The sequence below is a fragment of the Coturnix japonica genome, chromosome 23, assembly GCF_001577835.2.
Source record: "Coturnix japonica isolate 7356 chromosome 23, Coturnix japonica 2.1, whole genome shotgun sequence".
Classification (NCBI taxonomy): Eukaryota; Metazoa; Chordata; class Aves; order Galliformes; family Phasianidae; genus Coturnix; species Coturnix japonica.
The window spans coordinates 2,328,037-2,342,815 of record NC_029538.1 but is presented as its reverse complement, the minus strand read 5'-3'; the positions used below and the strand labels follow the sequence as shown (position 1 = coordinate 2,342,815).

General features: G+C 50.9%; 1 protein-coding gene across 36 annotated transcripts in view; it reads right to left on the bottom strand.

Annotated features, from left to right (window-relative positions):
- The window catches only part of EPB41 (erythrocyte membrane protein band 4.1), a 65,306-nt gene that overhangs the window by 40,124 nt on the left and 10,403 nt on the right, over nucleotides 1-14,779 (bottom strand). For 26 of the 36 annotated variants that reach the window (XM_015883456.2, XM_015883463.2, XM_032449016.1 and 23 more), the window contains exon 2: nucleotides 455-879. In XM_015883456.2, coding sequence (XP_015738942.2) covers nucleotides 455-879 — 425 coding nt within the window. Of the gene's footprint in view, nucleotides 1-454; nucleotides 897-7,644; nucleotides 7,666-13,278; nucleotides 13,444-14,779 lie in introns of those variants that run through there. The other 10 variants (XM_015883446.2, XM_032449010.1, XM_032449023.1 and 7 more) reach the window with 6 other exon arrangements.

Genomic DNA, 14,779 nt, shown 5'->3' with positions numbered 1-14,779 from the left:
CGGCAGAAATATCTGCAGAGTGTCACAGTTCAAAAAGCCACCAACGTCAATCTGAAATAAGAACTAAAAAAAAACCCAACAACCCAACCCTGAATGCTTCATCTGAAACGGCTCTTGTTGAAGGAAGGCTGTGGGTCTGCACTTCAGTCCCTGCTGTTATGGGGCATCCAAATGAGAAATGCTGAGAATGATGAATTCAAACCCAAGCTCTTGAGGGAGTTTCCACACCTCAGCAGAGCACTGAGACAGCGCAGGGTGTTTTAAGATCACTCTCAAGAGTGAGTAGTTGGCAGTATGGTTTGATAGTGGAACATGCTATGCAACACACGGAGATGACAAAGAGACTTCTCAGCATCTCAGGGGTTCTTCTTCTCTAGCTTACTGTGAATGGATAAGAATTGTTCTATAATTCTGCCTAAGCAGACACACTGCCATGCCAAGCAGGGTGTTTTACCTGTGTTTCCGCACTGCTTAAGGAGTGAAGGTCAAGAGATGGATCAGTCTTCAGCTCTGGCTCAGGAGCTGCAATCGGGGCCTTCACCAGGATCTCCTCCTCATCAGGGTTGGCTCCAACCCCCGAGTCCTTCTGCTCCCCTCCACCCTCCTTGGGCACATCGGTGTCTTTGTCCTCCTCAGACACCTGGGATTTGGGCCTCCTGAGAAAGGAGGAGAAGAGACGGGACAGACCCCTGCCCTCGGATGCACGGCGTTCCTTCCGACCCTGCTCCTCAGCTGTGGGTGTGTTGCCGTTGGATGCCTTCTGCTTGGGCCCAGACCCCTGCTCTGGGGATGCTTCCTGCTTCTGTGTGTTAGCAGCCCCTTCCTCCTCCTTTGCCTGCTGTTGCTCTGAGTTCTCAGGGTCTGCCGCTGGGCTCTTCTCTGTTGTCATGGTGGTGCTGTAAGAGAGGTATAAGAGGCATCAAACATCACGGACATGAGTGCTCAGTGCACGAGTAGACATGACACATTATCACACTGCCCTGTCCTGCTGATTCCAGCCTACAAAATAAGGCAACAAATAACTCATTCATCTTGTTTTGACAGAAAGCAGCTCTATGGCTGCTCGCCCGTGCATCCTTCACCACTTGGACAACACCAGCCAATGCCTTGGCATCACATCTACAGCAAGAATGGTTAAAATCTGGGAACAAGGCAAAGGGGAAGCAGAGCCCACATGGTCGTCCTGAGGTCCACTCCCTCGTGAGTCCCCTTCCCCTCTTGCACAGTGCCTGGATGCACAGCAGATGAGGACACAGACGTGATGAGACGTTCTTCCTCCTACCAAGCCATGGCCCACAGGGGCTCACAGCACTGCAGCATCCCCCTGCCCACCCAGCCAACAGGAGCTGCTTTTAGGTCAGGAGTTTCATGCCCACCTGTGTTGCTCACATCTTGCTGCAGAACCTCAAAATGATCTAAAAAAGGGGTGGATGCACAAATACTTACAAACAACACCCTGCTCAGCACAAAGAGGCCGAAAGCACTTTGGGATTCATGAGACCTCTGTGCTGCACCATCAAACATCTGAAAAATTTAAGACTAAAAGGCTTCCAAACAATCTCCATAATGGAGAGCAGATTTCTTCGGAGCTGTGTTATTAAGCTGATGCAATGTTTATTTCAACTTTAGCCTGGGCTGTTGACACAGAAAGATGGAAATCACATGCAGGGAATATCTATTTAAGGTATAAAGAGGCCCTAAAATAATCATGCTTTAGAGAGGATAGAACTAATCTTTGTGCGCTGCATCACATGTATCTGCAGCAAGAAATTGCCACTGCTTACGCAGAGCAAATAGCATATAATCCAATATGCCTCCCAATCCCCCCAGCCCAAACCTCAGCACACAAACATTTCCACAGAGCACAAACTTAAGCAACACGTTAAGGTGTCACCTTCCTACATCTCGGTGCAGCCAATAGTTTTAATACAGCTCCGACTAATTGCCAAAATAAACAAGAGTGCTTAAAAGACCAAAGCCCTCCCAGCTTTCCAAAGCTCCCTAACCCTGCATTTAATGCAAAAGCTTAATGTTATTGCTAAAGCTGTGGTTTATAACAAAGCAGCATTAGGGACCCGCTCTGGCTTTCCTTCCCCAGTAATGCACAATTCAGCAATGCTGCTTTTGCACAGGGGATTTCTGGCAGCCTGCTGGGCCTGTGGGCATTGGAGCACATAGCAGCAGGACCTGGAGTCGAGCTGCATTTGGGCCAGCATCTCTAAAACCCCTTAAGTTCCATCCCCCATTCCATCAACCTGAGCTGGTGACCAACAGGTTGGCCATAAGACATCAGTGGGCAAAGAAAGACAGTGGGATCCTGGGATGCACTGAAATGAGCGTGGCCAGCAGGGAGGTGATCCTCCCCTTTTACTCTGCCCTGGCCAGGCCACATTTAGAACACTGTGCCCAGTTCTGGGCTCCCCAGTTCAAACAAGATAGTGCTCTGCTGTCTTTAAAACAAAAAGGCAGAATCACGGCTCTGGAAATGAGGAGCAAAGGAAGAGAACAGCAGAAGAGAAGCCTCAACAAGGTGGTAAACAAGACAGCATCCAAACAAACACTTCCTCTGGATGTAGCTTTCTCCTTTTAATCACTAACATCTCTGGAAACAGCCTGTTTGGCTGCCTGGATTTCAAAGCAGCTACAACTGTGCTCCCAGTGTCTAAAGGTGGGACCAGCCGGAGCCCAATAAACATCCCCACATCTTTCCTCTGTAACCCAGGAATGGCGTCAGAGCTCAGCTTCCCTCAACCCAAATCCCCCTCCCAGGGCAGGGGATGTGGAGATGGGCACGTAGGAGCACTTCCCTTCCCAATAAACATGGAATCGTGGCACTGAGCCACCAGCACTGCTGACCCATGGAGTGCAATGGAGCATCTTGCTCTAAGAGCTGAGCCCTGCCTGGGCTGGCAGCTGCCTCTCTCCTGTTCAAGTTTTATGCTCAGAAATGCTCTCAAGCTCTCAACCCAAAGCAATGAAGCTCACAAGACACACAACCAAGAGGCTGTTTGAGCCCATTCCTTCTATCTTTGCTCAACAGCATTTCATTCCCATGCAGGATTTCTACAGCAGGACCAACACAAACAGCCCAATTCCTGCTCTGCTGCTCTCTTTGCTGATTATTTAGATATAAAGTGGGTTTTAAATATATTTTCTCCATTGCTTTTCCACCAGGTTTTCAAGCTCTTGTGTGCCACTGGATGCAGAGGGACTCGTTCCTTCTGGTTTTGCATTCACAAGCACCATGCTGCTTACCATGCAATAAATAACTGCTCTTGCAAAACATAACATCTTTGATTAGAGGCACAGTTAACACGGGCATCCTCTATCTGTTGGCTTCTGGTGCTGATGCTTTGGGTCCTGAACAAAAGGGATGCCTGCAGTAATGTGAGATGGGAGGTGGGGGGGGAAAGCAGCCACAACGCAGATGGCACATTGGAACCGCCCGGATTTAATTCTCACCAGACCAACCCTCATAATCTACTGTATGTCAGCAGCACCGTGCCCCTCTTTCATCTTCTGGGAGCCTACAGCTTTCCTATTTAAATGAGGGCAAAAAATAGTAGCTTACCATCTGCTGGAAGCAAATCATTTATGTCAAATTGAAGACCAGGCTTAAACAATGACCTGACTAAATGGAGCAGTAAGTGCGTTACAACAGAGCAGAGCTGCAGCCCCTCCCCTATATCCTCAGAAGCCCTCCCAGATGCTGCAGCCCTGGACGTCACCTTGCAGGAAGTCATGGGCTCTGTTCATCAGCAAAGCACTGAAATTTAAATGAAAACACGTGTGTGCTTCCTGGCAGCAGGGATGGGTGCTTATCATAGAATGGCTTAGGTTGGAGGGCACCTTAAAACCATCCAGTTCCAAACCCCTCACCATAGGAAGGGCTGCCCACCTCTAACTCAGGCTGCCCAGGAGAACACTGCTCTCATTCGAACCCTGCACTGTGCACTCACAGCATCACAAAGAGCCCAAACTCAGACCATTTCAGAAGGACACCCCCAACATCATCGTTACACACACTCAGAAACTCAGGGCTGCCTCAACAACACCCACCTGTACCACTTGTGATGCTCCGTAACCCAAAGTCCCCCCTCCCATAGAGTGGCTTCACAAATTGGAAAGCACAGGAGGTCCTGCTGGCATCTCAACACCTCCTGCACAGTGTGACCCCCCCTTGCAGCCCTCCACATCCCACCAGGACCATTAATTCTCATAGCAGATCCCATCTGAGTGTTCCCCATTCCATGCATGCAATGCAAAGCAGTGGGCACCGCAGCTCTTCAATAGTGCAAAGAAGAGCCGGAGCTTGAGCATCCCAGTGGCCCTCTGCCCCACTCACAGAAATCAAAGCAGTCATTAAAGATATTTTCCTGAGCTCAAGAGCCAATTACACACACATTACAGAGCAGCTCAGCCCTGCCATCCCCCCCCCAGAGCCTCTCTTTTCGCCACTGTTTATGGCTGAGGCAGAACCACCAGAGCAGACACTTGGCCTTGCAGTTATTTCACCAGGGTGTTTGTTTGTTTTTCCAGCCTGGCAGTGAAATCAGGCAGCTTTCCCTCTTAATCCCTTTAATTAGGGGTACGCAGCAGTTTTCATTCCTTAATTACATGCATCGACACATCTGATGCAACACATTTGCAAACAACCATTTGCACTGAGGATGGCTTTGAATCAAAATTGCCTGTCGTTTCTCACCCTGCTCTTTGCTGCTGACAGCACAAGATGTCAACCAGCTTTTCCAGCTTTAACAGGACTCATTTAAACACAGCTCCAAGAACCCGCGTGCAGTTTGCATTAAATAATCACCTCTTCTTCTATTCTAGCAGGTTTTAAGGTACTCAGTGGCCACAGAAGTGTAAAATCACCATGGGCCTTGCCTGGGGGGGGGGAGCAGAGCACAGCTCTAAGTTGGCAAAGGTAAAGCTACAGTTCAATGCTGACACAAGGGATAGAATAGAGGGACACCTTCACATCCAGCTCCGTTACTTTGGCTGCTCCGTTACGGCTGGACGAGGCACAGTTCATTGCAGTAGCTCAGCTGTCAGGAATTCCTTTGATTCTCCAGGAGGGCACAAAATAATGATGCTGCCACCTGCCTGCCCACAGAGCCATTAGGGCTGAGTCCACGGGGTGCCCACGATCACCTGCTTTGAATTATTGTGCCCACCGCTGCCCTAATGCACTAATGGCTCACGGGGACACGGGCAGGCAGACTGCAGCAAACAGCAAGCAGGACATGAAATATCACCTTGGGGAGAAGAGAGAGCAAAGAATAAAACAAATATATAAAGGAAGAGAGCACGGCACTGCAGATGTTTTGCACTGCTGGAGACCATTGGAAGCGTCCTCCATCCTCTGCACAGCACCGCTCTGCTCACCTCCTGCACAGCCCTGTGGCTCACAGATGTTGCAATCATTTGCATGGAGGAAATGTGCACAAATGTTGGTTTCTTGGAACTGCAGAAAAGGAAGCTGCGCTCATGCTGAGTGCTTGCAGGGGCAGAGTTACAGACACATTCTGCGCCCACATGACAGGGCTGTTTGCTGCCATTTACAGCTGCTGCTGCCCTGCTTTCGGAGCTCTCCGGGGCTGTATGGGAAGCACTGAGTTTAATGTGGGTTTCAATGCTGGGCAGGCACTGATATCAGCACTGCTGCTGCATCTGAGCGGTTCTCAAGCAGCTTTTTTACTCCTTCAATTCCCCTCTTGGCATCCCAGCACAGCAGGAGGGCACACTGGCACAGTGCACTGCAGTGACTGCATCTCAAGCCATGCTCAGTCCTGCTGCTGATCCCGATGTCCCTCCATGCAGGAGTCCAAATGCTGCTCTGTGAGATGCACTCAAACACTCCTCTCCCATCCTCATATTCAGCTGCACTCATCCCATCCTCCTCCTGCACCAGCACAGCTGCTCTGCAAATCTCTCGGGCAATTAATTGTCCCTGGCTTTGTCTCCCCACTGAGCTTTCCCCATTCCCTCTGCATCTCCCCCCCTCCTTCTCCCCCAGCTTCTCCATTTCACTTTACATTAAGCACTGCACCAGCAGCCCGGTGTCCCTGAGTGCATTAAATAGAACCTCAGTGCAAAGGCAGACATTTGCAGGCAGACCACAGGGAACCTGGGGCACAGCTTTGAAGTTGAAAGCAGCTTTCCTTGCTCTCATGGTGTGAGGCTGGGATGCTCCTGGCTGAGACAACGGCAGCAGATAGCACACAGCACTTGAAATGGGGTAATGTTAAACAAACAAGTCAAATAAAGAAGCGAAACCAAACAGACCGCAGCAGGTTTAGTTTAGTATCTCCCCATCAAAATAAATACATCATCGTGGTTACAGTCAGAGGAGACTTTCTGGATGGCTACTGGGTCCTGTGTGCCCAATTCATTCAATCATTATGGTTGGAAAGGACCCCAACCCATCCCACCATGCACATAACCACATCCCTCAGTGCCACATCTCCATGGTTCCTATGGGGATGGAGGTTCCACCACCCCCTGTGCAGCTGTTCCATTGCATTCCCACTGTTTACCTCATTCCCACTGCAGCCTTTCAATACCTGAAGGGAACTTACTCCCAGGAGGGGAGTAAACTCTTGGAAAGGGCTGACAATAGCACGACACGGGGAAATGGTTTTAAGTTAAAAGAGGGAAGATTTAGGTTGGATGTTAGGGGGAAGTTCTTCACTAGGAGAGTGGTCAGGCCCTGGAACAGGCTGCACAGGGAGGTTGTGGATGCCCCGTCCTTGGAGGTGTTCAAGGCCAGGTTGGACGGGGCCATGGGCAACCTGATCTATGGGGGATCTATGGGGTCTCTATGGGGATCTATGGGGTCTATGGGGATCTATGGGGTCTCCTGGGCAACTTGATGTAGTAAATGTGTATGTTTGGTGGCCCTGCCAGGCAGGGGGGTTGGAACTACAAGATCCTTGAGGTCCCTTCCAACCCGGGTCATTCTGTGATTCTGTTTTGGAGAAGAGATTTTACCTACACCCAACCTGAACCAGCCGTGGCACAACTTAAAGCCATCACCTCTCATCCATTCAACATCCTGTTGACATACATTCTACAAGCCAGGTCTCACAATAGCCCTACCCAAAGCCTGCATGTTTATATGCACGCACTAAATAACACAAAGGCAGCGTGAAGTGTTTGAGAAGTTCTGCTTATTTTTCCCTTTTTTAACATCTCAACCCCAATTGTGCAACTGCCTCTTGCCCAATAGAAGCCTCACTGCCCAATGACTCTTGGACCAGCTGAGAGCCACACATCTACAGGGACCCAGAGCAGCTCCAGGATGGATCATGCACCAAACCCTGTAGGAGATAAGAACAGACATTGCTCTCATCATTTGAAACCTACTGTTCCTGTGCAGCTGATAGCAGCACTAGAGGCAGAACCCCACGTGCCCCATGTGCACCAGACACACGGCCGGCGCTTCTCACCGACAGCGGAGCCCGCAGAACAATATTGCTGAAATCCACATTCACGGAGCACAAGAGAACAAAATGCCACACAAATCCTCTTTTCTGCAAGCTCTGTCGGTATCATTGTTAGGGCCAGAGCTGCGATGAGAAGAGCCTTCAAACGACGCCAGGGCGAAAAGGTGAAGAGAGCAAAAAGCCAATGTGATCTCACCCGTCTCCAGCAGACAGATGGCCCGTGCAAGCTGCCTCTCTGTCCTCCAACAGTTGCACCCTTAAGCTTCCTCCTTTGCATTTTCTCATAAGCAATGGCTGCGGGTTCTCTTTATAAAGTGCTGCTGAAAGGAAATGGTCACTTGTTCTTTGCTAGAGGTTCAGTGAGGTGACAATAACACGCACACAAGGACATTCCATTACCTTATCCCTAACACAGGGAGATGCTTCTGAACCTGGCTGATCACAGCTCTGTTACAGCACTCCTTGCTGAAGCACACAGAGCTGGGATTTACCCTTCCCAGGCATCTCACCTGCTGCCATCACACTTCTGAGCCTGTTTATTTAACCGTGCTCCTACTCTTAAGCTCCCATCCAATTACTGCTCCCAATTACTCAGCACTCAAGAGCCTACATTAATTACAGAGCTCACCCAGCACAGTTAGGAGCTCCGCTTGCAATGAGCCCATGGATGAGATGAGCCTCTCCTTTGCAAAATGACAGAGATATATGGGACGGGAGGGACACAGAGCCCTAAGTGGGCTCCTGTTCAGCCAAGGATGGTCATTACAACCACACAGACCATAAGGGCTGTGCCAGGTAATACATAGACTTACGGCTTGCATGACAAACCAGCCACTTCCAGGCCAAATATCTGCGCTGCTCCAAGTCCAACTGGCTTTCAGTCTGCACTTAGAAAACACAATTCATTGCTTGGAGAGGCAAAGGCAGATTTTTCTGGACAAGCAACAAATGACAAGCCTTAGTTCTGAACCTGCTGCTAAACAAGCTCATCAATGCCAATACCAATACATCGAGATCATCTCTGAGTTATAACCCTTCACTTTAAGCTTGAACAAAGACTTGGGTTCGCCCTCCCATGAACCCTGCACCCTTTGGGCTCTGTGACTCATTGCCAAGTGCCTGCAGCATGCAAACCATGCACCCAAAGAGCAGCCAGTGACTGCACAACACCCAGGCAATGGGTGGGAAAGCAAATGCAACAAAGAGGCATCGAGCTCAGCCCAGAAATGCACACAAAAGCCACCCAGCGTCCAGTTGCTTCCTCCTGCAGTGATAAATGTGGCTGAGCTGGAGCTCGTGGTTGTGCTGAGCCCTATGGAGCAGCTGGCTGCATTTATGCACCACTTCCCAAATCCCAGATTTGGTAGGAAAGCTCGGGTGGTGTTTTCCAGCTGAAGGAGCACAAAAAACATTTGTGCTTTTCCGCTTTAAAAGAATGACAGCACGTCTCGAGGAGTGATTCTGCTGCAGTGGATCAGGGCAGAGAGGGAGGAATTCCAGCACAAAGCCCACACTTGGTCAGAATCAGATGAAGCCATTTCCAAGCCAAGAGCCACTGGTGCTTTATGGGCTCTGAACTGATGGATGGGGCAGCAGAATGTCCTTGAGTTGCACTGGGAGAGGGGCAGGTTGGGTGTTTGGGGTGCTCCAGGCTTGCAGGGAGGTGGCACTGAGGGTTGTGGTTATGGGTATGGTGGGATGGGTTGGGGTTGATGGTCTTAAAGGTCTTTCCCAACCTCAGTGATTGTGTTGTATGATTTTCAGCCACATCCTGGGGGAGGGAAAGGAAGTGCACGGGCAGGAACAAACAGAGCAGAGAGAGCTGCACATAAACACAGGAAGCGTTTGTTGAAGAGAGCAGTTAGGTGGGCAAGAGGGAAACAGCAGAAACAAAACACAGAACAACAGCCCCAGAGCAAAGCTCTCCTCTATGACGCATGATGGAAACAGGAGCAGCCACCGGCAGAGGAATCCAGCACACCCTTCCCATGTTGATGCCATCATTCTCACTGTTCTTCCTTGTTAGGTGACCCTTTCCCAGTGCCTGTTAATTAACTGTAAAGCACAGCACCTGGAAGAGCTTCTTTCCAGCACATCTGAACACACCACAGGGCCTGGCTGCATGTGGGAATGAATGGAAGAGCAACACCAAGCCTGGATTCTTCCCTCCCAAACGAGCTTCTCTTCCTGGCTGTTTCACCTCCCCAAGAAAGCAGGGAAGCCCTCAAAGCCTTCAGACTAGAGATAGATAGAAACCAAACACCCAACAGACCTCGAGCTGAAAACACCCATCCTGTGTTGCAGCCCAACTCCTCCCTGAGCCCCAAACGCTTCTGGTTTGTACACAGATGAAAGTTATTTCTGCAGCTGCCAGCAGGCAGCCCACACTTCAGTTCTACGCTCCGGCTCTCGGTGTGTCTCTCACCAGGTTCTCATTGCACACACTTGCTTTCAAGTTGGCAGCTGGAGATAAGAGCAGAGAGGACTGAAGGTTGGTGGAGCAGCTCCGGGGCTCGCTGCCTCTGCTCCAGGGCTGCACAAAACCAAACTGTAACAAATCCAAGCTGCAAAACAAATCCTTGCTGCTCTTTTGCAAGCTAGGCTAGATCTTCTTCCTTCAATGAGTTCAGGAGCTGGAAGGCAACAAGCAAAGCAGGGAGCAGCAGGAGGAGAATAACACCCAGCCAAGGGCAGCAGGGCTCAGCTAAGCTGTGTTACCAACCCAGCAATGCCCAGCACTCAGAGGGTGAAGGCTTTTCAGTGCACCCATAGGAGGTGATGGAGGAAGGAGGAGCAGCCCTGCACCATCTTCTGCCTCCCAGGGTTCTGCTCTGCAGCCCGTGAGCAGCTTAGTCATTTATTTAACGAAAAGCTTTTAATTATCTCTCTCACACACACGCATGACATGGGGCGGGGAAGGGGAGGATATAATCAGCCTACAACGGGTGACCTGCCTGTTCAAAGGAATTGTGTATTTCATAGAAATTGCCAACTAGACCAAAGCTGCTGCTGCTCAGCTGCGCCCTGGGCTGCAAGCTCCATCCATGGTGGGCTCTGCTGCAAGCACAACTCATGCTGAGCCCATGCTTGGGTTTAAGCAGGGAGGCTTCTCCCAATGCATGTGCAGCAGGCTGCAAGCTTGGTGTAGATCAGTGCATGGTTTGAACCTGCTGGAAGCCAGGCTGATGCATTGACAGCACACAGCACTCAGTCCCAACAACAGATAGAAGGGAGAGCTCTGCAGAGCACTGAGCTCTGGGGTTATGGGGGGCTCAGACCCCCTTAGAAGCACTAGTTAGAATGCTGTGCAGCTCAGCAGGACAGCAATGGGGACGTGCATGCTGCAAATGCAACAGCTACAGCAAGTTTGCATAGAAGAGTGTATTAGAATTGCAGCAAAACCCAACAGAGTGTAATTGCTCACACCCAGAGCACACACAGTGCTCGCTCTCTGTGGAACTGCTGCATTAAAATAATAATAATATATTAAAAGATAAAAATAAGAAAGGCACTGAGTGCAGAATTACAAGTATTTTGCTTTGATGCGCAATGTCGGCAGCGTTACAAAAGCAAAATAAACAGCAAACAGGAGTAAACAACCGACTGAGCGTAAGGAAACTAATAATATTAATCTGGATTAACTGCAAGCCGTGGACGTTCCGACCTAATCCACCCGATGGACAGACACAAATCCCCACCACGCTGCAAACTCCAGCTCCTGGGAACTTAAGGAAGCACAGAACTGATGGGAACAGAGCAACAGATGAGAGGAATACAGCAGAATCTTGATGCATTCTGCTTGCTTAATCTACAGAGGATTACAAGGAAAGCAAAGCACCAGGAGAGCAGAACAAGGATTGTAAAACATCGCTGAGCCCCGACTGTGAGCTCCACTTGATATAGGAAGCACAGCATGGGGCTGCCTAACCCTAACCCTAACCCTAACCCTAACCCTAACCCTAACCCTAACCCTAACCCTAACCCCAACCCTAACCCCAACCCTCCTATATGGGAAGGTGGGACAGCACAGACCCAGCTGAGAGCAGTGGGAGCGTTGGCACCTCTCGATGCTCTGAAAAGTTGCATTGGGAAGAAGTGCAGCTGGGGAAAAGGAGGTAAATTCAGAGGTATCAAAGCACAAAGGGTGATTAAGAACTGCTATAGGACTGCTGTAGTACCCCTATGAAGGACCCCTTGCATTAAACCAATGTCTGACTGCTCCGCTCCATTGCCCTTTGCTGCCAGAAGGACTCAGCAAGCAGAGAATCACAGCATCAGCAAGGCTGGAAGAGACCTACAAGATAAAGAGCACACACACATCTCCCACTTAACCCCCCCATAGAAACACAGGCCACATCCCTATGCTCACATCAGAGCAGAGCAGCTGACACCCCAGGGCTCAATGCCTTGGAGCTGCTCAGCACAGCCCCGCTTTGATCACTAATGAATGAATTTGTAAACAAGGCTTCTCGCCATGGAACCACAGCATCTATCAACCCCGCTTCGCATCCATTTCAATATTTGCTCAGCAAATGGAGAATGGGAACAGACACGGCGCGTTTTGCTGCTTTCACCCAAATCAAATGCTGTCAAGTTGCAAGCATCACATCCAGAACTGCCAGGTTGGAGTGCAATTGGTGAAGCAATTCTGGGCTGGAGCAGCACAGGGTGCTCAGAGAGGGGCAGCACAGAGATCTTGCCCCTATATCCCCAGTGGAGGTGCTGGGGATGCTGCCCCCCATCTGTGCTGCTTGTACTCCAGGGGGGGATTTGGTGCACATCACGAGCAAAATGCAATTCTTTCTGTTCTTCTAAGCTGGACTAAGGAACTAAAAACCAAAAAACACTCGATATTTCTCTCTGTTTGCTAAGTCTGATCTGGCTTTAAAAGTAAGAAGCCTTGTATTTCTCTCAATTCAACCTCAGCAGCAGATGATGTTTGATAGAGAACCCCAGAACACAGAGTGCATGGGGCACTGTGCCATGTCAGCATAAAATCATTGACCCCACAGCCTTAATTCACACCAACCCACAGCAGAGATGCACACAGCGGTGCTCCAGGTTGGCACCATTTGCACACAACATCCAATAAAAGCACCGTCTGCAAGCAGAGCATCCTCAAAACCACATAGAGAACACTGAGTGAGCTGCCAGTGCATGGCACACAGAGCAGCTCCACGTCCACATGGAGCAGCAGAGCAGGAGACCCTGCAGGTCTCACCCCTGGGTTCCCATAGGGATTATTTGATGCTGATTATTGAAAAGCAAAACTAAAATCTGCGTTGGAATTGGGACAATTGAAGAACTGAGCTCTAAGCACATAAAGCTTTGTACGGGGGGGGGGACAGCAGTTTTGCAGGCAGCAAATGCAACACATCACACACCTCAACGTCAGCTCCCTCCCAGCCCTTCTAACACTGCAAACCTTGCATTGCAAGGGAGAAAAGCCAGCAGTGCAGTGCTGCAGGTGCATCCATCCATCCATCCACCCCATTGCCAACTGCTCTCCTGCAGAGCCGTGGCCTTGCAGCATCACACACACACACACACACGCAGGCTGTGCAGTGCACGCTCGTCACACCCGTGCACACACAGCCAGCACCGTGCGAGCAACACCGCAGACACGCAGCGCTTGCACAGCGCTTGCACAGCACGCACATGCAACGCGTGCATCACCCACGCAGTGCACGCCCGCGTACAACGCAGCACGCACGCACGCCGTGCACACACAACGCATGCACCGAAGCGCCCACGCCGTGCAAAACACAACGGCGCGAGCCCGGCCGCACCGTGCACGCGCACACGGCCCCGCGTGCACGCGCGCACTTACCCACCCGCCTCTGCTGCTCCTCACGCAGCGCACCGGGGACCCGAGATGAGCCCTCGGTGCGCTGCCTCGGGGACGAGCCGAACCGAATCGAACCGAATCGAACCGAATCGAGCCGAACCGAACCCAAGCAATCCGATCCCGCCGGCAGCGTCCCCCCAACCTTCCTCTCGCCCTCCCGCCCGCACTCTGGCTCTGCCCCCGGTCCCGCCCCCACCCACAACACTGTAGTAAGTTCCCATTGGTGGATCTCAGGGGGCGGGACGCCGCGCTGCGCTCCTATTGGTCGAAGGGAAAAGGCGGCTGGCGGGGAGGGCGGGGGGAGCGGCTGCGTTCACCCCCACACACTCAGTTCCCCCTCGGGGTCCGAGCTGTGCGGTTGTCCGCCCTGCTCCCTCACAGCCCCGATCCCTCACATTCCCGGCGGTGTTACGGCCCCCAAGGACCGGGATGTGCTCACACACAGCCGGTTTCAACGGGGAACGGCATTAAAAAGCGTCCTCGCCTCATTATATCCCAAGCGGCCGGGCTCCTCAGTGACCCAGATTGAGGAGCGCGGCCTCTGAGGGAGAGAGTGAGGAGTTACCTCAGGGAGCCGAGGAACGACCTGGGCTGATGGGGTACAAAAGCCGCTCTGAAAATGATTTTGTTGCTTAATTCAACGTGATTTAAACCCAAAATCCTCCCCTGTGTCCAAACAGCTGCTCAAACAACGCGTGTGTGTGGTGAAGCTTCGCTTCTTCCTTCCTGCACAGCCCCACAGTGACCTCGGAAACCTCATAGGAAGCAATGGACATTTCTTGCATTCTTCACTAAATTCAGTTTGCTAATATTGCAGGTATTTAAAGAACTCCCCCCCCCTCCCCCGGTTTAAGTCGCTCATAGGAGTCCCTTGGAGATGGGGAATTATTTCAATAAGTCAGGATTTCTTGGTATTCGGCTGCCACATATGGCACTAAGGAAAGGAATTACATCCATGCCAGGCATTTGTTTGTGATCTGGAAGGCAGGAGCCGTCCCTTTGAAGCTGAAGGGCTGCTGTGGGGTTGCTCCATGCAAAGCAAGCAGGACTGATGCACAGCACCCAACCTGTGTGTGTGTGATGGGCACACAGCTATAGCAAACAGCTCTAAGTCTGCCTGCAGCACCTTAATTGCTCCACGGCACCAGATTAGCTCCAGCTGAGGTAAGTTCTTCATAAAAATACCCTTTATAAGGTGATCTGATGCCCTGCTGGTAGGATTTGTGCATTAACACAGGGCTCCCACTTTGCTGATGGACAATGCGTTCAAAGCATTACAAGCACAAATAATAAACTTCATGTAACCCTCCATACCCCGAGGAGCTGCTCTAAATGAGGAATTCCCACTCTAAACAAAGGAACTATGCGGCACGCTGCTATCTGTGCTTCCTCCCCTAAAGCAAGGAGAATTTAGGATGAAGAAATAGTCAGGATCGCTCCAAGCCCTATAGGAAAACAAAGAACGAAGCTGGCCAACTGGATC